This window comes from Triplophysa dalaica, chromosome 4, assembly GCF_015846415.1.
Source record: "Triplophysa dalaica isolate WHDGS20190420 chromosome 4, ASM1584641v1, whole genome shotgun sequence".
NCBI lineage: Eukaryota > Metazoa > Chordata > Actinopteri > Cypriniformes > Nemacheilidae > Triplophysa > Triplophysa dalaica.
The window spans coordinates 11,696,840-11,723,970 of record NC_079545.1 but is presented as its reverse complement, the minus strand read 5'-3'; the positions used below and the strand labels follow the sequence as shown (position 1 = coordinate 11,723,970).

The window sequence follows — 27,131 nt, the reverse complement described above, 5'->3', positions numbered from 1 at the left end:
ATGCAAACAAAGGTAGCTGAGGACACAAACCGTTGGCAGAAAAAGGGCGCAAGACCTAAAGATGCTCGTAATATCAGACTGTCAAGAGTTTCACAAATTGCCGCATTAGCTTCATCTACCCCAGATATGACTAAGACTCGACTAGACAATGTTGGTATTCTGCCACGCTAATGAATATGGGTGAAGAATCCCCAAATGTGGTCAGGCAAGTGGACACTGCAGTTTGGCAGACGCTCTGTGTCAAAAGGCAACGGCACTCTCCTCAGAAAGCAGCCAAGCCATATACTCTGATAGTGGGGGACTATTATCAGAAACCTTCGTAGCAGGGCTATACGTACAAACTGTTTCCCTCAAGCAATGATTGCTGATGTAAGCAATGAACTCTCAAACAACATAAGTCTGTAAATCAGATTGTTGTACATGTGGGGAAAAATGATACTCGAAAACAGCAGTCAAAGCTCCTAAAAAGGGATTTTAATGAACTCTTTGAAATGCTTGGTTAGATGATAGTTGTAGTGCTACAATCCTAAATGAATCTACCCCCCAACTTTACTTTTATAAATGTTTGCAGAGCTGTTAGGAGAGGTGGAGGAATAGCTGCTCTATTTAAAGATCTCTCTGACTGCAAGCAAGTTTTTCTTGGTGACTACCTGTCCTTTGAATACTTGAGTATTGCTTTAAAAGGTACACCACGCATTCTGTTTACAATTATTTACAGACCTCCCAAATACTCCCCAGTCTTTGTTGATGTTTTTTCAGAACTGCTATCAGCTATTTCCTCAGAATTTGACTGCTTTGTTATTGCTGGAGATTTTAATATTCATGTAGACAAGACAGAAAACAGCACTGCAAATGAACTTTTAAATGTTTTAAACACTTTTGATCTGATCCAGCATGTGCACGGTCCCACACACAATCGTGGACACACTCTGGATCTGCTCATTAGCAAAGGTCTAAACATTTCATCCACTATTATTAGAGATGTGGCACTGTCTGATCATTTCTCTATTTTCTTTGATATATCAGTCAGATGAATTACTTTGTTCCCGTGGCCCTTACAACAAGCATTATTACTTTGTGTTGGGCCTAAAACCAGCCCTTAACTAACACATCGTCTCTGATGGCGTATTCCCTAAAATAACATTCACAACAGCTGGGATTTAATGTTAGTTTTGATAGACCGGCACCAAGAAATGACAAGTGACTACAAACAATTTACTAGGTATTAATGGTTTAGATGTAAACTAAATTTGCCATCAACTTTGGTTAAGTTATTGGAAACCTTTTTTGTATGCAAAGCATAACTGTATAAATCAAGCCATATTCAACACAGGTCTCTGTTTATGTAGGTCATAGTTACATTTTCTTGAATTTAGGACAGGATATATTTATTTTTATTACAGACTGGACAGACATTACTTTCCTTCAGACTTCTCATCTATATGCCTATTACAATAGTCTTCCATAGAGCTGGAAAAACCCTAGAGAGATGGCAGAAGAGGATGTGTCAAAGAGAATCAGAGCAAAAGAGAGAGAGAGAGATAGAGAGAGAATGGCGCGAATGAATTGGATAAGGAAGAGTTTCTCACTCTTCAGTAGAGGTATGCAGTGAATATTAACTGGATGAAATCAAAGACCTGCAGATTGACATTGGCTGAAAGTCACTAAAGATATCCACTTTTCCCAGTTTTATCTCTTCTTCCTACACCGCTGATTTCCCTACAGCCTGGAAGCGTTGTAGCGTGGATGGTCAACTAGACCAATTTTTGTGAATCCCTCCAGTGGCGTGTACATGGTTGATGGAACATTGATTTGCTAATGAAGAATGTTATGAGGTTTGAGAGGAGATTTATAGTACAACTAAGCAATTTTCCTAATAGCAAATACAGTATAAGAAATATTCAAATATCCACCGATGATGTAATTATATGGCCATTCAATTCATTGTCACTTCAAATTTAGTTTGCAATGAACTTGTGCACTATCCCAACTAAGTTATCTAAATATTTCTCAAATTATCATTCATGTCAGTTTATTTTTATTATTGGAAAAAGAGACTGAAGACTGATATTAGAAATACCATATGGCAAATCAGTTGCTTGGGGGTCAGCTGTACATTTTAGTCATACAAAATATTTGATTGCAGAATGCTGTGACCAATCAGTATCCGTTTTTCCAGAGAGCTATGCAATAAGTCAACATAACCTGACATGTTGTTTAATGCTGCAAAAGCCTCAAACAATTTTGTCACTAACAATATGCAAGATTCATTTTTTTTATATTTCTGCAGATTTTTCTTTCATAATGCCAAAAACGCCATAAACATTGGTGGCACGTGATTAGACCTCATTAGACCAAACGGTAGGATGATTTCATAGGGTAAGAGGAAGAAGACCAAGTTGCAGGAAAGATGGAGTGTGCATGATTTTCCGCAAGGGGGAGGAAACGAGAGAGAAACAGATGGATGGAGAAGTGTAGTGTGAATATGGCAGAAGTGTGTGTGTGTAAGAGAGAGAGAGAGAGAGAGAGAGATAGAGCGAGAGGAGGAGAGTGGGTAGAAGTGTATGTCAACACACGCACACACAGCGGAGGGTGGTTGTGTTCTTAGCAACAAGCCAGAGGAGTGTAGGAGGAAGATGCTGAAGAGATAGAAGAGTGTAGCAGTGACACAAATGTGGGTTAAGAGGGAGGAAAACGGAATTGCCTGTAGATTTGAATGAATTACAGCCCGTCTGCGTTATTTTAAAAGAGAAGACAGTGAGGGGCTTGTCAGGACTACAAAGACTACTTTAACTCTTTATAATAGAGAACGATAGCTGCTGGTATTGTTTTAAGTTAACTTGTTGGATTACTGTGGAAGCTGCCTGGAGGTTCTGGGAATGTTGGCTTATGGCTTGATCAAAGATGCTTTAGTGTGTTTTTTACATTTTTGTTAACCTTGAACTGGTTCAGCACGTCTGTAATGGAGATTGTACATGGAAATCGGAATATGAAACTGTGTATTTAAATACACGCTTTTGGAAAAGTTGCACAGTACTTGTTTTTGTACATCTGTGGTTTAACAGAGCTGTGTATCTTCAGCGGTAAGTTGCATGTTTAATTTGTTTTATTTGTTTGTTAGAAATATATATTTGTAGTTTTGAGCAATATTTAAATGTTTGAGAAATCAAATTATTTCACCTTTTTCCTCTCTTGTCAAAGGTGCTTTGAATTGGTTGATTGAAAGTATTTGTATTTTAAAGGAATAGTTTATCCAAAAATGAAAATTCCCATTCGCTTGCATGTTGTTCTGTTGAATAACGTAGCGTAACATCAAAGGAGATATTCTGTTTTCAGACCACTATTTTTCATGAGAAAATGGTTCTATGAACCACACCTTTAAAGCTCCAAAAATTACATTGTTAACTAAATCAATACAAACCGCATTCTTTAAATATTCAGATCATTTTATTCTAATTCTGAAGCCATTGCACTATTTGAACTAGAAAATAGTGATGTGAAGATTCTTCAAAAATTCTCCTTTTTGTTCTAAATACAAGACACAAGATTAGTAAAGATTCACAGATGGTGAAGCTGACGATCTGTGATATATGGGCAACAGGTTTTTGTTCCAGTACTGTATAAGGATTAGGTTTTGCATGTACTGTATTGGAAATTTATTGTCATTTTATATTGATTTGTAGACTCCCCATGTTACAGCTGTTGCATTTATTTTTCAGCTGCGCAGAGAGGTCCATGTAGACATTGTGCATTTACATTATAGACACCGCTTTATTCTCTTAATTGCACCTAGCTCTTGACCTTCTGCCCATTTTTGACCTTTTCGTGAACAATTGGTAGACATGGCTTTGAGAATTAAATGATCTTGCCTGTAGCTGTACTGTATCTGGGTGTGTGCCCGTGCGAGGGAGTTCAGTTTTGACCCATCTGGCGTTCCGACAAATTAAGAGCTTGTAATCGCTGCAAGCAGCATGCCTGGATACAGCAGGAGGTGATGCTGTCTAACACTATAATGTTTGAGGAAATATAAAATGATATGGAAATATAAAATATTGAAACATTGTTTTTCTGTCACTTTTACCTTACAATGTCTTTTTGGTTCGATGTTATTCACAGTACATGGCATTTCCAGTAACTAGTTTTTACATTTTTCTATTGGGCTGTTTTAAATTGTGTCTAAAGCCTGGAAACTGCATAAAGTACAAGGATGATCTTATTGGCTTTCAAATATATAGTTATGATAGTTTTGTTATATTTTTGTGCAACAAGCATTAGAAATTAGATACTGAAATACGCCATTTCTTTGGTACCGAAGCCATGTTATTTTTCTCGTTTGACTTCTCCACTTTTGCCTTTGAAGCTGTAAGGGTTAGTTATAGACAAACCAAAATATCAATATCTAAAGATAGATGATTCTTTCTAAATCCATGTATCATTCGTTCTTTTCATATTCAATTAAGATTCCAAAATCGGAAAATTAAAAAACGGTTTCTTATTTCGTTATTCGTTTATAAATGTAACACCAAAAAACAAATAACGGGTCATTTTTCGTACTTTTGATTTAATGCTTAGATCAAAAATAGGAAATGACATAAAGGGGGCACGACCGATTTTGATATTTTATTTGTTCGATTTGCGTAAACCGGAAGTTATCTTTTGCCGGTGTGTGTTGCACTTGGAAGTTTGCCGCAATTCTGGATCATCCGTAGTGGTTTTGTTGTGCAAGCAGGAACTCCAGCTAGTAGCGCATTGCAATAGTCCAGTCTGTACAGAACACTAGGAACGCTCTTCTTTTTTTCTGTGTTCCATGACATTGCTGCATAGAAAAGTGCTTTTCCTCTACCATTCAATTTCAGAGTTGTTAGTTTCATTTAGTTGTTAACCCTCTGGTTTCTATTCCAGCATGCCCTCTTCTCCAGTCTTTCTTTCAAAGAATCAGGGTTTGTCATTAAATCAGTTAAATACACATAGAGCAAATTAATTTCACACTCCCTTTTAGCTTGTGTGCTTCAGTGATTTTCACTTTGCTTATGTAGATCATTACATGCAGTGAGAAAACAAGTGAGACAAAATTACAAGACTAAGAGGGATGTGAGAGTGAGCCATACCGTATGTGTACCGTATGATTGTGTGAACAATATTGAATGACATATGACAATATTTGCCTGCCTAACTGTGCAGGTGTTGCAGGATTGTAAAGCAAAAAATGGAAAGGATGAAAGGAGAGGAGTGATTTGATTGGAAAAATTGTTGCTGGTGTAATTTTCTCATTTACACTGTTGCACTCTGTGATGAATGGGACCAGATACCCATAGTGGAAAATGAGAAACATACTATTATAGAAATGTATAAACAAATTGAGAAATTTATATATATAATTACCATATGTCTATAGAGAAATCTTTAAATCTGAGAACCTGGATGCAGGTAGAACATGGTTTCCATAGTTACTGTACCTGTGTCTCATGTCTTTGCTCTAACATGACATTTTTTTTGCTTAATTGACGCTCTAGGAGTCTTCGTGAGTAAGCATATTTTCATAGCTTTCCTTTTATTTGTGAACATTTTACTTTTGTATGAATTTTCAAATTCTTTTTGGTTCCAAAGAGTATTCCATAGCACCCTTTTATGTGTCTTAATATGCATGTTTTATGCTTGACTGCTCTTTGTTGCCATGGATTTGAGTGAACGCTCTGTTTAGTTAATCTGTTGCACTTATATTATCTTTTGTCTGCCTGTAGTCACAAAAAGCAGAAGTTGCTTTTGGCTACATCACAGTTGTTTATTTGTTTTTTGAATGTTTTTTTCTTTTTAATGTATTTGGGTTATTTTTGTTACCACATTATGTAACAGTTTCTCCTTAGAAGAGCCTTCCCTTTAGTTGTGGCATGAGTTTCTGTTTGTGGTGTATATGTATGTACAGTATACAGAATACAGAATACAGTGTACATGTATTTACACTGCCCATCCTAAAAACGTCACCATCTGGATTTAACTAAGCAAATAGGTAAGAGCCTCCCATTGAATTGTAGGTATAGGTTCAGCAACGTCATGTGCCCAAAGAATGAGGTCAGCTTACAAACTTAATATACTGAATGACCAGGTTATTCCATCAATGGGTTTTTCTTCCCTGATGCCACTGGCATTTTCCAAGATGACAATGCCAGGATTCATTGGGCTCAAATTGTGAAAGAGTGGTTCAGGTGGCATGAGACATCGTTTTCACACATGGATTGGCCACCACAGGGTCCAGACCATAACCCCAATGAGAATCTTTGGGATATGCTGGAGAACTTTATGCAGCGGTCAGACTCTCCCTTTATCAATACAAGATCTTGGCGAAAAAGAATGCAACTCTGGATGGGAATAAATGTTGGACGTGAATCAAATATGCAGAAGCTTATCGAAACAATGCCACGGTGAATCCGTGCTGTAATCAAAGCTGAAGGAGGTCTACGAAATATTAGAGTGTGTGACTTTTTTTGGGATGAGTAGTATATTTAGGGTACTTAATCTTCAGATGTAAAAAAATATGAAATGAGATTTGGAAGTTGTAGAACAATATGCTAGTCAAGTGGAAACTGTTGTTACTGTAACATACATCTATGCCTGCTGTTTATCATAATGAGCTTTAATTTAATTTATTATTTATTATATTCTGTTGCCCATCATTTACCAAAACTTTGATAAGAGAGGAAAGTAACGAGAAATCTAATTACTCTGTAAGGGATCATGTACTTCCAAACTGAATATTGATATTGTTTAATTCTTTAAAATGTCCTCTTCACCCATAGTCATGTCTTTTTGAATTGTCTGTATCATCAGATGTTTTACATCAAGCCTGAGTAATTTGATTCAGCTCTGCAGCGCAGGAATTGGGAGGCTCTCCTTGACCAATCGCAATCAGAGATGTTCTCCCGGAGCCGCTGCAATGGACAGGACGGGACAGGACTCCCTCAGTATCCAAGACCCAAAAAGAAAACCACGGTGTCCAAGAGGAGACAGCCTAATCCTAAAGTTGCTCTGGTGTTGCGTGGGAAAATCCACCGCTTTCTGCAGGGATCTACAGATCAAGCTGTGAAAGCTTCTGGGCTTTACCATGCTGGAATTGAAGAAGAGGGTGAAGAGGGAGAAGATGATGTTGAGATGTTGCAGAATTACTACAGGAGAGGCTTGGATTCCGGGGAGGTCTATTGTTCACCTCAGGTTCCTAATGGACACGCCATGGGAGAAGTTTTAGGAGCACCTTGCGTGGGGGAGGTCGAGCTGAATCGAGAAGGAGGCATCAAGATTCCATGTACTTTGCTGCAAAACCGTGCCCTGGCAGTTATTCAGAACCAAGTGACCCAAGATCTAAATGGAACAGAGTTTTCATCAGGGAAGGGATTTGAAGTGGAGCCTAAAAGCCAAAAAGATTCTTTGCTGTACAGGTTTAATATGACAATGCAGGATAAAATCGTGGAAGGGAATACTGAAGACTATCAGGAGGAAGAATCAAGTGCCATCATTGAACACATCCTTAAGGAATTGCGCGGGATCAACAAAATTCAAGAGGAGATTTCAGACTTAAGAGAGTACCTGTCATCAGTACGTGGTTCTGTTGAGGAGGTGTCGAGCTGTGTGGATGCGGTTCTAATGGAGATTGAATGTATGAGATCTGGAACCAAATCTGGTGTGGAGACCTGGCCTGCAACCTCCCACCATCAGAAATCAAACAATACTTCTACCCAAAGCTGTGACAAGTCTTATACCGTTGAATCCTCAAGTAGCTGTGGTAATATTCTCTCTGAATATCAAGTTCTGGATGGAAAATGCAGAGAGATGCCAAGCCAGGGATTGGCACGTCAGTCATTTAGATGCCAGTCTACGTTTGCTAGTCCTGAGACTTCAAAATGCAATGAACACATTCTATTAACACATGAAATGACTGATCAGAGCTCAGATGTTTCTCATGGTGTAGGCAGAAGGAGACTAAGCTTTGGTTACCTCGAACACCAGGATGGACAAGACTGTCCAAGCACAAGTTCGCTCTCTTCAGGACAAAGTTCCAAGGCCGAGTCTGACCCAGAAAGACTTACCTTTGGGCAGGGCAATACATGGCAAAACTTGAACCCAGTGGCTTTGAAACCCAATGGGAGTGGGGAGATCAGATGGAGTGAAGATGATTTTGGCTCTAGACAAGGTAGTTTTGAGGAGACAGACTTCTCCACAGGTGAAGTGGGTGGTAGGGAACCATCAAGATCTAATGGTACTTGTGGAATAGGCGTTTCAGATCAACTATCTGATAAACACTACAACTCCCCTTCTAGTACTTGCAGTAGAGAGGATTGGAGGACTTTGAAGCATGATACAGACATGCTCCCTGAAGAACCTGGATTGGGTTATAAGGAATGCACCAAGGTTTGTGACTCTTTTTGTCTTACTGCTGACATGTATGAGAATGAGAAGGTCTATGCATCATCTCTGAAACCAACTGAGTTTAAAGCAGATTTCTGTAAATCATCTTGTGAGAGTTGCCCGGCTGTTTTTAACAGTGTGCATGCAAGTGGCATTGTTGAGCCTTTCTGTAAAAAATCAACAACAGACAGTAACCTTTTATACGACGGCACTTCATCCTGCAATGTCCCTGACTCTACTGATGCCAGCTATGTGACTTTCAATGTAAAAAAATTTGGCAGAGCAGTTTTTGACTTTAAAAGTGCATTGCGAGGAGCACTGAAGAAGCTAGATGGTGAGAAGGTTGAGATAAATCCCCCCATTTCCTCATGTGGGGAGGAGATATCAACTGTTAATGCCCCTTATAATGGAGAAGTGCTTCAAATGGGGACATCTTCAAAATCAGAACCCCATTATGCAGAGGAAGCTCAAGCCACCAATACTGACTTTGTAGAGACACCTGAATGTGAGATTGTAGATGGCAGTAACTCTGCTCACCATCATGATATTGAAGATTCAGAGCATCCGAAATCTCAAGAGTTAGACCAACTCACTAGTAACGCATCAGATACATCTGGACCTCTCACCAACGCTGACTTAATACCGTGCTACTCTACAGACACTATTCCACAGTCTCTCTCACCTGAAGAACTAACAGGTATAGAGGAGCAGAGGGACACCTTAGGAGAAGAAACGCAGTCTCCCACCGAGTTGTCTTCCGATATTGCTGGTAGTGAAGCAGAGCTTAGTCAGAGGGATGCACGTCGTCTGAAGTGCCTTAGAAGTTTCCAGCAGATCCTGAGGGAGAAAAGAGAATCCAGAAGACACCTCAGTATGATGACCATATCAACATTTTCTGAAGAGGATTTGAATGCAGGTACATTCATCACCATTTGACTTGTATGCATGCAAAGCTCTTTCCCCTGGTTAAAAATATGTGCAGTGTTTCTAGTTTAAACTCAATCAATATCAAATTTATTATTATGTCAGAAATGGAAAGTGCAGAATTATAAATAAATTTGTCAGTGGGACGCACATCAAAGTATCTCAAAAGTTCTTCACCAGACATGTTGTGTTTTTATTTTATTCTGTAAAAAACTGATCCATTTACAAGTTGAGAAACTGCTGACTTGTGTTGCCAGTGGGTGTTTAGGCCTTCGCTGCAGATGTATTAGCAAGCACCCTGCTGGGTGTTAAACAAGTCCTTTTCCCCAGGCTTAGGGAAAACTAATTACTCCCATTGAATGGAAATGAAAACAAACCTGACATGAAAGCAGAGTGCAGGCATAATTAATGAAGTTAATAATGCATATCAATGAAACTTTCATGAACTTTGTCTTGATCGATTGCAAAATTTCAGTTATGTAGTTAAGACTGACTGCGTGTTTATACAGTATACTTTAGATGAATATATTAAATGTTCTGTCTGATGATGTCAATATATACATAGACAGGGAGTTTAATTGCTTTGTAGTGTATTTGTCTGATGTCTGGTTAAAAAATTATGTTTCTTCTGGTTAAGAATGTGGTTAGATCATCTACTATGTACTATTTGTTATTTTCAGATGGAGGCCAAGATGAAGATCAGGTTATATCTTTTTCACATTAAAGATGCTTTCTTTTGCAATACTGGAGAAAAATAATCCAGTTTATTCAAATGCCTTTAACAGGCATGATGCTGACATCCTTTAGATCTGAGTTTACTACACCGTTTTGATTTACTCTTAAACATATTGTCTTTGATTTTCTTTTATCACATGGCTTGTTCTTTTGATTTGTCAATGCTGCACACATTTTATTCTTCCATGTTGATTGTGGTTCATTCTTTTTGAAAGTATCCCTCTTGGTTTTAAAGAAATATGCCATGTAAAATAGAAAGTTTGCAGATAAATCTTCAGGCCTGTTGCTGAAATAGATGAGTCTGAGTTTTATGGCAGTGGTTTTTCTACTAGCACTTTGCTGATATGTTTGGCATGATTGTTAAGTCTGCAGTTTTCTATAATCACTTTGTGTCAAGTGTCTCCCACCTTTTCACAGTTTCAGATTTGTGAACTTTACATGTACTTCATTTTTGAGCTTGACCACAGCAGCGGATTGTATAAATATAGCAGGGAAGCTTAATCAACCAAACATCAGATATTTCTCTATTTCTCTCTCTGTTTGTTTGTTTATTTCCTTCATATTATTTGTGTTTTATTGTCTGTGAGCAGCAGCAATATTCATTTTTCATTTTACATATGCTCCACTTTTCATCTCAAACAGAATATCAATGGAGAACACAACAAACATCCAGTGGCCAAACCTGGGTATGAGTCTCTCTCTCTCTCTCTCTCTCTCTCTCTCTCTCTCTCTCTCTCTCTCTCTCTCTCACTCTCACTCTCTCTCTCTTTTTCTCTTTCATTGTAAAAAACAATAACAGTAGTGCAAATACTTCCAAAAAAATATGTAATAGCAGAAGAAAAACTAATAACAGTAGTTCAAAATCATTTATGTATCGTTTAGTAGTTATTCATCCATCTTTTTTCGTGATTGCGTCATCATAAATCTCTGTTTTCAGTGGAGGAGGATTATTTGGCATTGACAGCATGCCTGATCTTAGAAAGAAAAAGCCAATACCATTGGTTAGCGAAGTGGTAAGTTGTTGCTCAAACACTTGGAGTAATGTGAAAACACAACATTATACCACAGTTATACCACAAAGTAATATTTCCTTTTATATTGGTCATAATGTGATAAAATCGTAATGCAGATCTAACCTTAGTCGTGTATACAGCCTTGGAAAAAATGAAGGGACCATTCCAAATTTTCATTTAATCAGCATCAAATTTCAACAAAATCAAACATCAGGAGTGACATAAAGTAATCCAACATCAATGTGAAAGACTGACAGCATAACAGGACAGATAAAAACTGTGATAAAAATCGAGGTTATCACATAAAAAATGAATTATTAACTATTCCTAAATACATGAACAAATGTTTCTGTTGTATTGTTTAAAAGTGAATATGAACTTGTTTTCTTTGCAGTATTTAAGGTCTAAAAAGTGCAAAGCATCATTTCTGTTATTTTAACCCGTTTCACCAGTTTTCGTTTTCCCAAAAAATAATCTATATCTAAACATTCTTAGTAGTTCACAGAATGAAGCAAAAATACATACAGTATAAATAATAAATCAGAAAAACAATAAAAAATCATTTTACTCTTCATTTTTTCAGTGGCTGTTAATCATATCGCACCAAAATCTTACAATTCCTGAAACTTCTTACAAATATGATTTGTTTTTGTCATTTCCACTCATGCGTTCTCTCATTACCAGGCTATGGTAAGTTTACTTTTCTATTTCTCTGACTTTGGTTTTTAAGTTAAAGGGCAGTTTAGCTGCTTTATCTAGCCTAGATATTATTTTCTGTGTGTAATGTTATTTTAGGTGGTTCTGTAATGCATTATGTCCAGTGAATGACAGCAAGCGATCTGAATGTCTCATAATTGGCGTATCCAATTATACAGACTATAGTGTGCTTCACAGAACACTTTGATAATACACAGATGAGTGGGCAGTTTTTTTTGTTTTTTGTTGAATTTTATAGCCATATTATAAGCAATGCTGTTTTGTCAACTCTTGAGCATCTCTCCTTTATGGAGGGATTATTCCAAGTATATGGCTGGAGCATTACAAACAAGTGACTTTGTACATGGTTAAGCGGCTGAGCCAGATAAAGAGGCAATGTGTCAGAAGCCTTTTTGATGTGATAATAGAACTGAGAGAAACATTTGTCATGCTGTTGATTAAATGGAAAAGAAACACACAGACTTGATGTTGACTTGCATCAGCAACAGCTTTCATGGCAACGAATGCTGCAATTAATATCTATTCATTGATCAATAGATTAAAGAATAATTCATAGAGATTTTATGCAAGGAAGTTTAACATTCCTTTATACCGTTTTATTATTTAACGTTATGTGCCCAAAGAATGAGGTCAGCTGACTACCTGAATATACTGAATGACGAGGTTAATGTCGTGCCGTAATGGCTGAGAAAGTCTTCAATGAGACAAAATCTCACAAACAAGGGTTCCAGGTGTCAAGGAGTTAAAACTTTATTGCTCGAGCCAACAAAGTAGTTAGAAGCCCATGAGATCGTCTAACAACACAACATTTTACATCATCAATTATACTGTTTCTCTAGAGGGGTGTAGGTCCTATTAAACCAATCAGGTGTCTCAGGGTTATCACTTTTTTATTTAGCCAATCCCCTTTCCTTTGCCCACATAAGTTTCTAAGCACATCGGCTCAACTTTAATGGTGTCAAGTTGGCCTGTTTAAAAAAAAAATTAAAGACATTCTCAAATAATAAACCATAACATCATTATTTTCCCGTGGCATACAATAATATTTTCTCTAAAACAACATCACTCTCTTCTCGGTAAATAAGAATTTATTTTTCCCAACGGTATTGCTCGTGCCTTATCTCTAGGTCACACTGCCCTGATGAAAATGAGTCAACGCTGAAAACTGTTTTCTGTAAGCCTCAGATGTTCTGTTAGAAAACACTGTATTTTTAATGTGCTTTTAAAACATTGAAACTGTGCATTTGTGTCTTACACAATTGTCATATTGAAAGGATATTTGCTACGAGAATATTTACTACATAGTGAAGGTATTTTAATTAATTATGATGATATTGAATAGTACATAAGTGGCATTATGTGTGTATTTGTTCATAATAGAGGATAAAGGTGACATTTGTATCAATATAATGCATAATATAAAGGTGCTCTTTTATAATATAAAGATGCTCATTCTCCAATAATATCAAAGCTAAAGTCGGTCCAACGAAATATTAGAGTGTGTCACCTTTTTTGGACAGAATGTGTATTTCACAATGCTTCAAATTGTTCTTTTTTACTGTATTTTTGTGCCATTCTTTTTCTAGAAATACGGTATTGATTTTTGAACTCAGCTTTTACATCTTTATTTATTGCAATAAAAGAAACCACAGTTGTTAGCTGAACCTCAGTTATATGACATTCTGAAAGACCCTGTGCAATTCACGATTGACTCGAGAATAATTGAGCCCCAGAAGAAAGATAAAGACAGTCCATTTGTGTCTGTTGAATAGCTTTCATTATCTATGAGAGGGCGAATCATGCTTTCGTGGAAAATAAATCTTACTTTTAGAATAATGGTCAGGATGTCATGGGTTATCTGTTGTGGGTTTTGGCACTGTTTATTATTCTGTCTGTATTTAATAATTCAACTGGATGTTAGCCGTGAAATTCTTAAAGCTATTTATTTAAGTGTACATGGCACCCTTAACGGGCAAACAGTGTTTAGCATATTAATGTGAATGCCGTGACAGCCATGAAATCACATTTGGCAAAGTATTTAAAGTAACATTGTAAGCAATGATGATGAATAAACACATATCAACAAACAATATGATATTATTAGTACTGATACAGCTGGTGTGAATGAACACATTGTAAATCAGTCGCTGTTTTCTTCCAGTCTCTGGTGCGGTCCAGGAAGGCAGGGATCTCGCAAGCATTGTCTGTTCGCTCTTCACTGAAAGATGAAGAATTGGTAAGACTTACATGCAAATAACTCTCCGTCAGACATTACTTTATAAAATGGTCAGTTCTGGTCCTTGATTTTGATTGGCTAAGCAGAGTTCTAAGCCATTATAAAAATCCACGATTTATAACCGCGTTACATAGCCTAAATATCACTTTATTTATTTTAATTTTATGAAACCTTGCTACGCATATGGAGTAACCGTTTTATAAAAGCAGTAAGCCTCGTGAAGCAGTGGGTTGCATGTGCATTTTATAACAGCTAAGGCCATGTTCACACTTGACTTCTTTTTTGACAAGAACAAGTTGACACTTTTAGTTGTGGTTACAAATAGCAGCCAACCATTTTTTGACTGATAAGTGAGTGATAGCAATTTTCATTTATGAACAGATGGTTGCTTTATGCTAAGATGTCTTTGATTCCACCCTGTTTCAAAATAGCAACTTGGCTAGTCATATGCTCTGGCGTCCATTTAAGAATATTTTTGGATAAACTTTTTCATGGTAAACTAACAAAATAGGTTTGGACACCCACTCTTTGTTAAACAGAAAAATATATCTACATGTCTTCATTTAGTCATTATGTTGACACCTGTCTTAACATAACAACACCTACAGGACCAGAGTGAAGCATGTATGATGAACATCTGCCTTTTATTCATTCTTAACTGCTTTTTCATTATAGCACATCCTGCTGGTCTTTGTTTGTTTTGAAATGTGTATTTTTTAGGGTTGTATTCGTGGCCTTTTCTTGGCGCAAACTGGTTTTATTTCTTTCTCTCTCGTCTCTCTGTAGAAGAATCATGTGTACAAGAAGACCCTGCAGGCTCTCATTTACCCTATTTCTTGCACAACACCCCATAACTTTGAAGTGTGGACGGCCACCACTCCCACCTACTGCTACGAGTGTGAGGGCTTGCTGTGGGGTATTGCACGACAGGGCATGCGCTGCTCGGAGTGTGGGGTCAAATGCCACGAAAAATGCCAGGAGCTTCTCAACGCCGACTGTTTACAACGTTAGTCACGTACCAGATATATGAAATCTAAGAGTAGACATATTATTGTTCTTTTCATTTTTTAATGATTGGAACTAAGAGGAAACACAGCAATGTTTTTCTTTGTTAGTAATTGTTATACTGTAGCACTCATGCGTCTGTCTATGATGAATTGATATTATGATATATTGTATTGTAATTTCAGCAGATTTCCCCTTACATTATTTTTCTTGTCTTGCTTTATAACAATCACATTACGTTTTTATAAGAAAAGTCACAAGAATCTATTTCTGTCAACCTTTTTGGTTGATTGTGAGACAAGATGTCATAATCATAATGCATGGCCTTTGTGTGGGTTTGTTTGTTTGTGTGTTTGTTTAGTTCTGAAATTCTGTTGAAATCCGAGATCACGCATTTGACCTTTATTCTGATTTCCAGGAGCTGCGGAAAAAAGCTCCAAAACAGGGGCAGAAGACAGAACGCAGCATATCATCTCGGCTATGAAAGACCGCATGAAGATCAGAGAGAGAAATAAACCAGAGATCTTTGAGTTCATAAGGATTGTGTTTCATATGACCAAATTGAACCACGCTCAGCAGATGAAGGGCATTAAACAGACTGTGCTTGATGGAACGTCCAAATGGTCTGCTAAGATCTCCATCATGGGTACGGAAATCTTGCAGGGACTAGTCATTGTTACTGATCTCTGTCCTCTTGTCTCCTGAATAAATATTTGGAGCCTTCTTTATAATCTGAATTTAACGTTTAAATCATGATTGAGTCAAAACGTAGTGCTGTTAGAATTAGACAGTTTAAGTGGTTATGACAAAGATTTCTCTAGGTACCATGGTCCAGACTGTGTGTGTTTGTGTGTTAAACAGTGGTGAGCGCTCAGGGCCTGCAGGCTAAAGACAGAACAGGTTCCAGTGATCCGTATGTGACGGTTCAGGTTGGAAAGACTAAAAAGAGAACCAAAACCATCTATGGTAACCTTAACCCTGTGTGGGAGGAGACGTTCAACTTGTGAGTCAATATAATCATTTCTCTGTTCTTTTGCGATCCTCTCTTTGCACTGCTCTGTTCATATTATTATTCATTTTCAATTTAATCTATACAATTTTAATGCAATTCTACTAGAGGATAAAAATAATGCTTAATGTTTGCACGAGACCTAATGAAGATCTTACTTGTGTTTTGTTCTTCTTTAGTTCTTATATTTTAATATTCACTTTCATCTCATGTTTCTTCTTAAACGAATAGTTCACCCAAAAATGAAAATTCTGTCATCATTTACTCCCCCTTTAACATTTTAAAGCTCTATAACTTTCTATCTTCTGCAGAACACAAAAGAAGATATTTTAAAGAATGTTGATAACTGTTGGTCCCCATTGACTTGCATTGATTTCGTGTCTATAAAAGTAATAGAAGTAAATGGGTTTTTGGGGACCAACATTCTTTGAAATATTTTCTATTGTGTTCTGAAGAAGAAAGAAAGTCATAAAGGTTTAAAATGACATGTGGGTGGGTGAGTAAATGAAGACATCATTTTTATTTTTGGGTGAACTATTCCTTTAAGGCCTTTAAGAGAAGGAAAATGATAAAATATTGAATATATTTTTCATAGCTGTATATAATAAAGAGCCATGAAGTTAATGTGTACAGTATAGTACAGATCATTTGGTCTTAAAAGAATTTGATGAGAAATATTTAAAGACTGTTTTTTGAGATTCGTCTCCCACTTGTATACATATTTTATTTATTTTATAATAAACCGCAATTTAAAACAGACATCAATGTTTAATGAATAATTAATTTATCATTTAAAATTACATTTATTTTTAATGAATAATTCTAGTGAGTGCCACAATTCATCTGACCGCATTAAACTGCGTGTTTGGGATGAAGATGATGATATAAAGTCTCGGGTGAAGCAACGTCTGAAGAGGGAATCCGATGACTTTTTAGGTCAGAGCATCATTGAGGTCCGAACGCTTAGTGGGGAAATGGATGTCTGGTACAATCTCGGTAAGTTCTCAATGTCTGTGTGCTTGTGTGTGTGTGGTAGTACAGGTCATAAAATGTGTGATGTTACTTAAATATGAACTATAATCCAATATAATATGGCTCAGATCTTTTTACATTTTTAATGTTGTAATACGTCTGGTCGGAAAGACATTATGCAGACTTTTTACAGTGTGTAATCTGGGATATGATCAAAATCTTACTTTGAGCCAATGGTGAAGAAAACCTCATCATTAAATAAATATACGTCCACTATTGGTGCTGGATATTTTACAGCCGGTCGATTGGTTTTACTGCATTTCTCTGAATACATATTAATATTACAGAAGTAAGAGAGCAATTCTTCAGATTTTCATAAGAGCTCAATATATTGATGTCCATCTATGACTTTCTCAGCCAATGACTTCCAGACCAAGAAATTGTTTTGTTGGTGAAATATTTATTGTAAAAAGGGGTAAATAAGATGAGCATGATTTTTTAGTGTGAGATTTTTGAGCATGCAAATGAAAATTGTTAAATTGTACTTTTCTGAATACAATTCAAATTTAGTCAAGTTCACTATTCAGGGTCAAATGTCAGACACCTGTGTCACTATTGGCAATAATCATTTTATTTTTTTCGTACAGAAAAACGCACAGACAAGTCGGCGGTATCAGGGGCCATTAGACTGCAGATAAGTGTAGAAATCAAAGGGGAAGAGAAAGTGGCCCCATATCATATTCAGTACACCTGCTTGCATGAGGTAAACTCTATAAAGCTAACTAAACCAAATACAATAAAATTTGCTTCAGTTTTAAAACAAAAAGTCTGTCTCGGTCGTTCACCTAAGTGTAACTTAATGTCTTTCTCTTTTTTTTTCTTCAGAATATCTTTCATTATTTGACTGACATTGAAGGTCAGGGTTCAGTAAAGCTGCCGGGGGCACGTGGAGATGATGCCTGGAAGGTCTACTTTGATGAGATTCCTCAAGATATTGCAGATGAGTTTGCGATGCGCTACGGGATAGAATCCATTTATCAGGCCATGACGTAAGTACTGACACTTTGTGTTCTTTTGTTTATTAATATTTGGGCATTTGTAAATTTCTCTGGATTCTGATAGCTATACTTCTGTTGTCATTGACAGGGGGTCTTTTACACACTTTGCCACGAATGCATATTCTATTTTTTGTTTCTAAATGTTTATATTCATTGGCTTATTTACACATTTATAAAAAATAATGTTATACCATACACTCCTCTCACAATATGGTACAAGATACTGGGTTAACGATTATGATTTTATAGCAATATTTTGAACAAAATCTAAAAATGGAACAAATTCAAATAACAAGTTTATTTTTGTTTCATTAACCATTTTTAAAGAGATAATGACATTTCATGGTTTCATTGAAATTGTATGGAAATTAATAAAAAAATAGTAGATCTGTCACTGAGATAATAAAACAGAATTTGAACTAAATAAAAATTGGGAATGGAATTTCATCAAAGCATGAGGACTTCTTAAAGCAGTAAAGCTCAAAATTACAAACAATAAAACATTATATATATATATATATATATGTGTGTGTATATATATACACACATAGTGACACAGGTCACAATTTTATATCTTAACCAATAGTATAAAAACCGATGTCAAATTTGTAAAACAATTGCAGTGGTTCTAAACTACATATCATACATTTTTGGTATTATGAAATAAGGCTAAATTGTTACACCCATATTGTCGCTGTCCTTCTGAAACCTTGTATGTTCTGATTCACATTTTTTCAGGAAATGGAAAAAAAACACCGTACTTTTAAACTGATTACATACTGTGTTGTCAAAGTTAAACATTCCTTTTTAAAATAAAAATTATATATAAATTAAATATTTGCGAAACCCAGTGACCAACATAAATGCACATTTTGAAAAGCGCTATATTATTAAAAAAGAATTGAATTGAAAGGGTGACTAATGTTAATGATTTATGGCAAAGAATAAAAATCACAAAATATGGAGACATGAGATTTCAGAAGGATACCAGCGATATGTTATGTGACATACCAGTGACATTTACGCAATAATGCTATTAACACTTAAGCAACGTTCTCATACTTTTTGTTTTCATGTCTCTCTCTGCTCATCCACAGACATTTTGCATGCCTGTCTTCTAAGTACATGCTGTCCGGGGTACCTGCGGTGATGAGCATGCTCCTGGCCAACATTAACGCATTCTACGCTCACCCTACCTCAGTCACCAGCGGCTCAGCCTGTGACCGCTTCACCGCCTCCAACTTTGGGGTAACCTCTACAATAGCTTTGTAGTAAATTCAAATGATAAAATAAGACATGCAAAAATCTAAATATGTGAAAAAAGTCAGAACCAGTGCCATTTAAATATTTTGACAAATAAAGATGAATAATAGATTATTGTTAAACTATTACCTTAAAATGATTAGTGTCTTAAATTAAGTACAGTGCTGTAGATAAGTTGTAATATAATATTTATCGTAATAACACTGGTGGTGACGTTGTTGTATGAAAATGACATAAAACCTTTGATATCCAAACCATGGCTTTCATCATACTATGGCTGTGACGGTGGCCAACCACCGCGGGGGTAAAGTGTCATGGCGGTGGTGAGCTGCCACCGGCGGTAGTGCACGTCACTGTCACAAATATAAGTGTAATAAAAATTATAGTTGTGATCAGGATTGCTATTTGTAACCTTTCAGTTTTAGATGGTTTCATTTAAAATATTTTACATAAACACAGAAACGATTGGCATGTTTCCGTTGGTGCGTTCGAGCCTGCACGACTCTTTTGCGGGTTCTGCAATAGATCTTGTTCTGAAATGAACAGTTACACAAAATCAAAACTTGCTCGGTGTCCGAGCGCACATAGATTCTGCCGCGGGTACTGAAAGACATCTTTTCTTTGCGCTCCTGTGCACATCTTCTGAAGGCGCATTTATTGCAGCTGTAAACATTTTAATCTGGACAACGTCAACATATAAATTTTCCACCAACGAGCAGGAAAAAGTTACGTTTTTATGGCAATCTGAATAGGAAAGCCAAGCTAGGTTTAAACAGTTTGTTTCAAATGGAATTGTTAAGGATTGTAAGGGTTATTACACGACTGAATGAAGTTGTCACTGCAACAAGAGCTTTTTTATTTAATATTTGACTTTCTTATATCATTTAAGCTTTTATTATTTACTGATGTTTATTTAAATGTTTTAGATGCTGTTATGTGTTGTTTACTGATGGATTTGTATATTAAACATGGACTGATGTTTCATCATTTATTTCAGATTTCAAGTATTTAACAATTTCATGTATTTAAATAAGGTCCGTATTTCTCTTCTACTCGTCATGTGGTTGCTTCACGCAAATATAATAATATATATATTATTTATATAAATAATATATATTTCGAGGCAACCGCACCACCGCTTTTGATTTGTCCATTACCACCGCAGTGGTAAAAACTTCCACCGTCACAGCCCTACATCATACACAGTGGAAAATGCTATTGTGGCAGCTTCAACTTCATTCTTTTCTTCCCTATCTTGCGCTTCACCTGACCATGAACAGGATTTTGTGTGACATTACAAGATACAAGATTGTGAATAAGTGGCATTGCAGTGTCCCTGACCCGTTGATTCCAATTCATGTTATGCCTTTATCATTATCATTAGCAGGGTTTTTCCAAACGCATTGCTCTGATATAACTTCTCAGTGATTGTGTGTGCGCTGTAATTATGCTTTCTGTTCTTTGACCTTGGCTCGGGGTATGGAACTCATTCAGAGAGAATCTGATTACAGAGAAATGTGGATGTGAATATTGTGGCAAGGTTTTGTGGACTTTTAGTGTATGTAGAAAGATTGTATGCTTTAGTTACAAGCAAAGTAACAAACATTTATAATAGGAATAAATTGATCAAGAAAGAAAGGTGCTAATGTCTGTCTATCACTAACTTGTCCTTGTCATCATATGTTACAACAGAAAGATCGGTTTGTTAGACTGCTGGATCAGATTCATAACTCCCTCCGCATTGACTTGTCAACATACAGAGTGAGTATTTGTTTTGTTCTAAATTAACGAATCAAATTTTATGTGCACAGATATTGCATTTATAGAAAAAGCATCTAAAACATTTTTACCACCCAGAGTTAAAAGACTGTTCATTGCACATCGAGTCCGAAATTTGCGTCCGAAAAATGTCCGCACATTAAAAACTAAATAAGACCTCACTTTGTGTCAATCACATTTACACATTGTCTCCGATAGATTCCTCCGTCATAAAAAAATTCGGACGGGGTTCGATTTTCTGCGTTTTTTCGCATCTGTCAAGCTTTTTGATTGGCCTTTTTTAACAATTTAGAGAAACCGTGCAAACGAGATCCAAATACGAATAAACGTATACCGAAAATTTCAGACTGTATGTGCAGTGACCTTAAGAAAAAACTTTCAAAATGTAAGCGAGCTACAACCATGAGAAATACGGAGGAAAAATAATGTAAAAATAATGTTAAAGAGGGAAAAGATGTGGAGGGCTGTCACATTTAAAATGTAAATATGCTGCATGCAAACAAAAAATTAATATGACATTATTGCATATTGGTGTGTACAGTTACGTAGCTATAGTTATCGACTTTGGTATGAGTGTACTCCAAAACATGTGTTTTGTTGCCATGGTAAAATTACCAGTTGCTAGGTAGTAAATAACTGCAGGTACAAAAAGGACTTGTACTTTCTCTCGACTAGGGTCATGTTGTACCTCTCACTCAAACCTCCTATGATGTTCTGCTTGTCTCTCTTATCTCCAGAATAATTTCCCAGCAAGCAGTAAGCCTCGCTTGTCGGATCTCAAATCCACAGTGGATTTACTGACTAGCATAGCATTTTTCAGACTGAAGGTAAGATGTCTTGCAATAAATCACATTGGGCAGTGTGTTGTTTTGCCCGTTTCCTTGTGTTTAAAACATCATTTGGGAGTTATAGGATGTAGGTCGAATTTGTAATACAGATATTAAGTGCTGTTTTTTAGAGATGAGTGCTTCATACAGTGGTCTAGATGTCCTAAAACTTATGACCGTACAGGAGAAACAGACAATAGGGTGAAGATAATAAAAGGTTTCAGATGAAGACTTATTTCTTTGTGTTATGAGAGAGAGGCTTTTGTTCAAGGTTTCGTAACAGAGATTAGTCACTGTTGATTTGACAGCTCATCGCTTCTCGGCTGGAGTTACATCGTCTCTATATTCTTCGACTCAAGCAAGAGATATTTTGCCAAGATCTGTGCCTCAGCAGCAGAATATTGCTGTAGTACAATGTACATTGACAAGCTCCTGTCCTCTCTGGTGCCCTCTGTGTTCAGGTGCTGGAACTACAGTCTCCCCCACGTGCAGCGCACGTTGTCAAGGATTGTGTGAAAGCTTGCCTCAATTCCACGTATGAGTACATCTTTAACAACTGCCAAGAGCTGTACAACAGACAGTTTCAGCCGGCGGTGGAACCTGTGAGTAAACATTTGTGACATTGTATGTTTGTTTGATTACAAATGTATATAACATTGTTCCCTTACCGAAATTTACCATGGTTTTACTATAGTTAAAATTGAAAAGCTAGGGTTTTACTACAGTTAAAACCCAAAAAACATGGTTACTTGGTAAAACAATGTTTATCACAAAATAACCATGGTTTTGAAAACCAGAGTAAAAAATGGTAACTGTAGTAAAATCATAGTTTTGCTCTAAGTAATCAATGCACCAAAAAATATGGTTACTACACTTGTATCACAGAAAAGCATGGTTAATTTTCGTAAGGGTTGAAGTTTGGACATTTTGTTTTTTGGTTTTTTTAGTTGTTGAATTTCTGGTGCTGGCTAAAAAGAGAAATATTTTATAGAATTTATCTGCTACCATAGAGGCCACCCATGTCACTCAAACTGTCACTCAGAAATGTTTGTCTTCAACAAAGGGCAAAGGCCAAAATCCAGTCTCAGAATGAGCTGAAAATATTTTTTTAAAATAAATATATATTAAAAGTTTAGAGTGATAGTAGTTTTATCACCATTCACTCACCCTCTTGTCATTTCAAACCTTCAGGACTTCCGCAGAACACAAAAGAAGATATTTTGAAGAAAATTGGCAACCGAACAGCACTGGCCCCCATTCACTTTTATTGTATCGACACAAAGCCAATGCAAGTGAATAGGGTCCAGTTAACAACATTTTTCTAAATATCTTCTTTTGTGTTCTGTGGAAGAAAAAAATGACAAGAGGGTGAGTAAATAATGACAGAAGTTTTATTTTTGGGTGAACTTTCACTTTAATGACAGACAGACGTCATTTTAAAGGCATTTAAATGCATTAAAGGTGCTAGGGATTGACCACAGTTTTCTTGGTTGCAAAGTTACTGTTTTGACTACATTTTAATTTAATGGGATAGTTCACCCAAAAATAAAACCTATCATTGTTTATTCACCCTCGTATCATTTAAAATGCGTATTTGACTCTTCTGTTGAACACAAAAGAAGATTGAGAAATGTCACAGTGGTTTTGTGTCCACACAATGGAAGTCAATGGGTCCAGTTTTGCTTAGTAACCAGCGTTCTTTAAAATATATTATGGCGTGTTCTCCAGAAGAAAGAAAGTCATACATATTTAAAATCACCCCTCTGCTCATTGCAGCAAAAACCAGAAGAAAAGAAAGAAGACAGCGATGAAGAAGAGGAAAAGAAAGCAGAAGTGGACAACGCCACTACAGAGGAACCAGGACCAAGTGTGCAGAACCTGGACTTCTGGCCCAAACTCATCACCTTAATAGTGTCCATCATTGAAGAAGACAAAAACTCCTACAGCCCTATAATAAATCAGTCAGTCAATGCCCAGAGACACACAATGTCACACACAAGCGCATTGAGCGGGTAAGATCAACCTTCTGTGACTCTCACGCAGGTTTCCTCAGGAGCTGGACGTGGGGAAAGTCAGTGCTGAGGTCATGTGGACCCTCTTTTCTCAGGATATGAAGTATGCACTGGAAGGTAAGAGGATGTGTGTTTTTTGTTTCAGTTGTGCGCTTTGCTTGTTTGTGTGCTTTATGTATGCGAATCGCAATTCATTTTTGTTTATTCTGCCTAACACACCATCTTCATCACACTTGCTTCTTTTGTTCTTCAGTCCTTGACCACATCGGCCACAAACATGGGAAGAATGGTAAAGGTTAACATAGTATATGCTACATAGTTTCATAGATTCTAAGCCTCATGTCATTTCAAACCTGTATGACTTCGGCAGAACACAAAAGAAGAAAATGTTTTTAACCAAGTAACATTGACCCCCAATGACTGTCATTGTATGAAGTCAAAGTCAAACACATTTCTCAAAATATATTCTTTCGTGTTCCACAGAAGAAAGCGTCATATACAGGTTTTGACTGACAGCAAATAAATGAAACATTTTTTATTTGTATCATTTTTAAGTCTTCATGTCCTCATTATAGTTGACAGAATAGATCCCCCTGATTTGACTTTAGTCTGCAAAGTAGAAGCAAACTGAAGTGAGACCCCCAATTGACAAAATATTTTTTTTCCTTTCGATGCCAACATCATTTCCTTTTGAAAGCGCCTCATTCATTGCACACCTGCACTCGTTTTTTTTCTCAAGTGCTCTTCATCTGTCATGTCTTCTTTCTGTCCTGCCTCATTTTCTTGTGTTTGTAGCATCTGCCACATTCCATATTCGCAGACTTGATTTTTGCACTGGTAAGACATACAGTGAAGTGACTGTCAAAGTGTTTTGTACTATATGTGTGTGTGAAACGCATGTCATGATACATTTTTTAGCTTTAGCTTCAGCGGTAACAGCTTCAGACCTGCTGGAAAAAATATTGTTCTTGCACTACTTTATAACTGCAGACCAGTGGAAGAGTAAATGTGAAGTTGAAAAAGTATGACTGAGAGGTTAAAAAAAGGTCTCAAGACGTTAAACGTGTGGACTCACGCTTTGTTGTTCTCTCAGAACACGAGAAGCTCAGGTTGTGCAAAAGTGCCGACTACATGAATCTGCACTTCAAAGTCAAGTGGCTCTACAATGAGTACGTCCGTGACCTGTCCGCCTTCTCGGACGCCGTCCCAGAGTACCCATCGTGAGTCACGCCGCTTCTGAAACTCTTTCAAACAGTCTTTGCCGCAAGTTTTGTCTTATTCTCGCTGCTCCCCGTTATCACCTACACTGATATTTGGCTGAAATCTTTGGAATGTCTAGCTGATTCTTTCCTCTGTTGCTTAAACTATCATGACCTCTTGTTTCCTCACTTCTTTCCTGCCTTTTTCTTCTGTTTCTCTATCCGTCTCTTGATTTCTTCTGTGTAGGTGGTTTCTGCCATTTGTTCTGCAGTGGCTGGCTGAGAATGAGGAAGTGTCAATGGAGTTTATGCATGGAGCTCTTGAGAGAGATAAAAGAGAGGGGGTATGATTCAGTTACCAAAACCTTTCTGTCTGCTTCAGTTTCTTATATTTGACTCCCGCTGTCAGTCTGTGTTTGCCAAAGGAATGGCTTGCTGTATATTTACCAAGCACTTGCCGAGAATTTATTTCTGAGCTGGTGTATGGTATAATCACAGTACATATAGACAGTACTTTAATACAGAGTTTTTGTTGCTCTTAAAGATGTTTAGCTTTCCTGTAGCTAAGTGGTTAGAGCATGGCACAATAACGCCAAGGTCATGGGTTCGAACCCAGGGATTCCACATACTCAGAAACAAATTTATAGTACAATGCAATGTAAGTCGCTTTAGATAAAAGTGTCTGCCAAATGCAGAAATGTAAATGTTTTAGTTATTTTAAAACCACCTGATGTTTAATAGAAACAATCAAATGTTTTATTTATATAGCGCCTTTCAAGAACCCAAGAACGCTTTTCCAAAATTGACAGATTTATACAATTTAAAAGTATCTTTCAGCATATAAGAAACTTTTGTTTATTTATAATTTTATTTATAATAAATTGTTTATTTATTTATGCTTTTTTAAATAATTTATTTTATTTCTGAAGTCATTTTACCAATTATTTAACAAATAAATGAATTATATAATTTAATAATGATTAATAGAATAGTGTGATTTCCGATAAATGTAAACAATTATGCTAAAGATTTCTTTTATAGATAAAAGCCATGACCACTTATGTGACCTTTGACCACAAAAATGTAGATACTGCATTCTGCCTTTGGATGACCCTACACAACTAAAACACTAATGGAAAAGCCAAGTGCAAATTTGCAATTTGTGGATCCCAAACACAGATTTCAAAATTCAGACTCATCGCCTATGTAAGTTTAATTTGATATCCAGTAGCCTGAAGTAGGTGGCGATAATGCTCCTGAGGAGGTTTCGTTATTAAACAAGAAGAAGAAGAAAGGTGGATTGAATGCTACTTCTGTTAATGGCGGGTGCACGTGGGGTATCACTTTTGCTGAGGAGGCGCAGCTATTGTTAGCTAATTACGCATAACAATAACTTTACCAGAGCCAGCAAACTTTTGAGGGAGTAACCTTTGTCACTCCAATTAGATTTTCTGCCTGAAAGATGTCCGAATCGACGAACATCAACTCAATTATAAATCGGATTAGTATTACGAGTGTCAGAGTAGATATTGCCTTCAAGGGAGAAGGTAGACTAATGTCTGTTTAATTTGCTAGCGGCCGGCTAGTTAATGTTACTTTTAAAAAAAAGCTGTCATTTGCATTGATATGAGTTATTATTTTGCGATCTTCCTAACACGTCTTTGGATATTTGCGTTTAACGCAATTTCAACCATCATTTGACCGCGAGATTGTGCCATGGTGGACTAGCTGGTTGGCTTGTTGGTTCTGTGTGAGTGTTAAGTCTACCAAGGCAGACCTCATTATCTGCGGTGTCAAAGCCAGGAAAACAAAACAAGAACGAAGTGACTTCACTTACTGCGGTTTGCCTTGGTATTAGCTTGGATTTTGTAGTTATGCAATTTTAACTCTCCCTTTCTCAGAAACGGGATAAGATTCAACCAGGAGACTTTGTCACAAGACAGAGCAGATGTCGTTGTAGACCTTTACTAAATTTTGACCAAATG

At 36.7% G+C, this 27,131-nt stretch overlaps 1 protein-coding gene across 1 annotated transcript in view; it reads left to right on the top strand.

The window, feature by feature from the left end:
• LOC130418983 (protein unc-13 homolog B) overlaps positions 1 to 27,131 on the top strand; it is a 91,689-nt gene that overhangs the window by 49,322 nt on the left and 15,236 nt on the right. Inside the window, exons 12-28 of the mRNA XM_056745297.1 lie at positions 10,699 to 10,742; positions 10,994 to 11,069; positions 13,948 to 14,022; positions 14,809 to 15,028; positions 15,446 to 15,673; positions 15,889 to 16,030; positions 16,863 to 17,032; positions 17,656 to 17,771; positions 17,894 to 18,057; positions 19,164 to 19,314; positions 21,022 to 21,090; positions 21,846 to 21,935; positions 22,397 to 22,537; positions 23,712 to 23,896; positions 23,979 to 24,064; positions 25,041 to 25,167; positions 25,394 to 25,490. Of these exons, the coding sequence (XP_056601275.1) occupies positions 10,699 to 10,742; positions 10,994 to 11,069; positions 13,948 to 14,022; positions 14,809 to 15,028; positions 15,446 to 15,673; positions 15,889 to 16,030; positions 16,863 to 17,032; positions 17,656 to 17,771; positions 17,894 to 18,057; positions 19,164 to 19,314; positions 21,022 to 21,090; positions 21,846 to 21,935; positions 22,397 to 22,537; positions 23,712 to 23,896; positions 23,979 to 24,064; positions 25,041 to 25,167; positions 25,394 to 25,490 (2,181 nt within the window). The remainder of the gene's footprint in view (positions 1 to 10,698; positions 10,743 to 10,993; positions 11,070 to 13,947; positions 14,023 to 14,808; positions 15,029 to 15,445; positions 15,674 to 15,888; positions 16,031 to 16,862; positions 17,033 to 17,655; positions 17,772 to 17,893; positions 18,058 to 19,163; positions 19,315 to 21,021; positions 21,091 to 21,845; positions 21,936 to 22,396; positions 22,538 to 23,711; positions 23,897 to 23,978; positions 24,065 to 25,040; positions 25,168 to 25,393; positions 25,491 to 27,131) is intronic.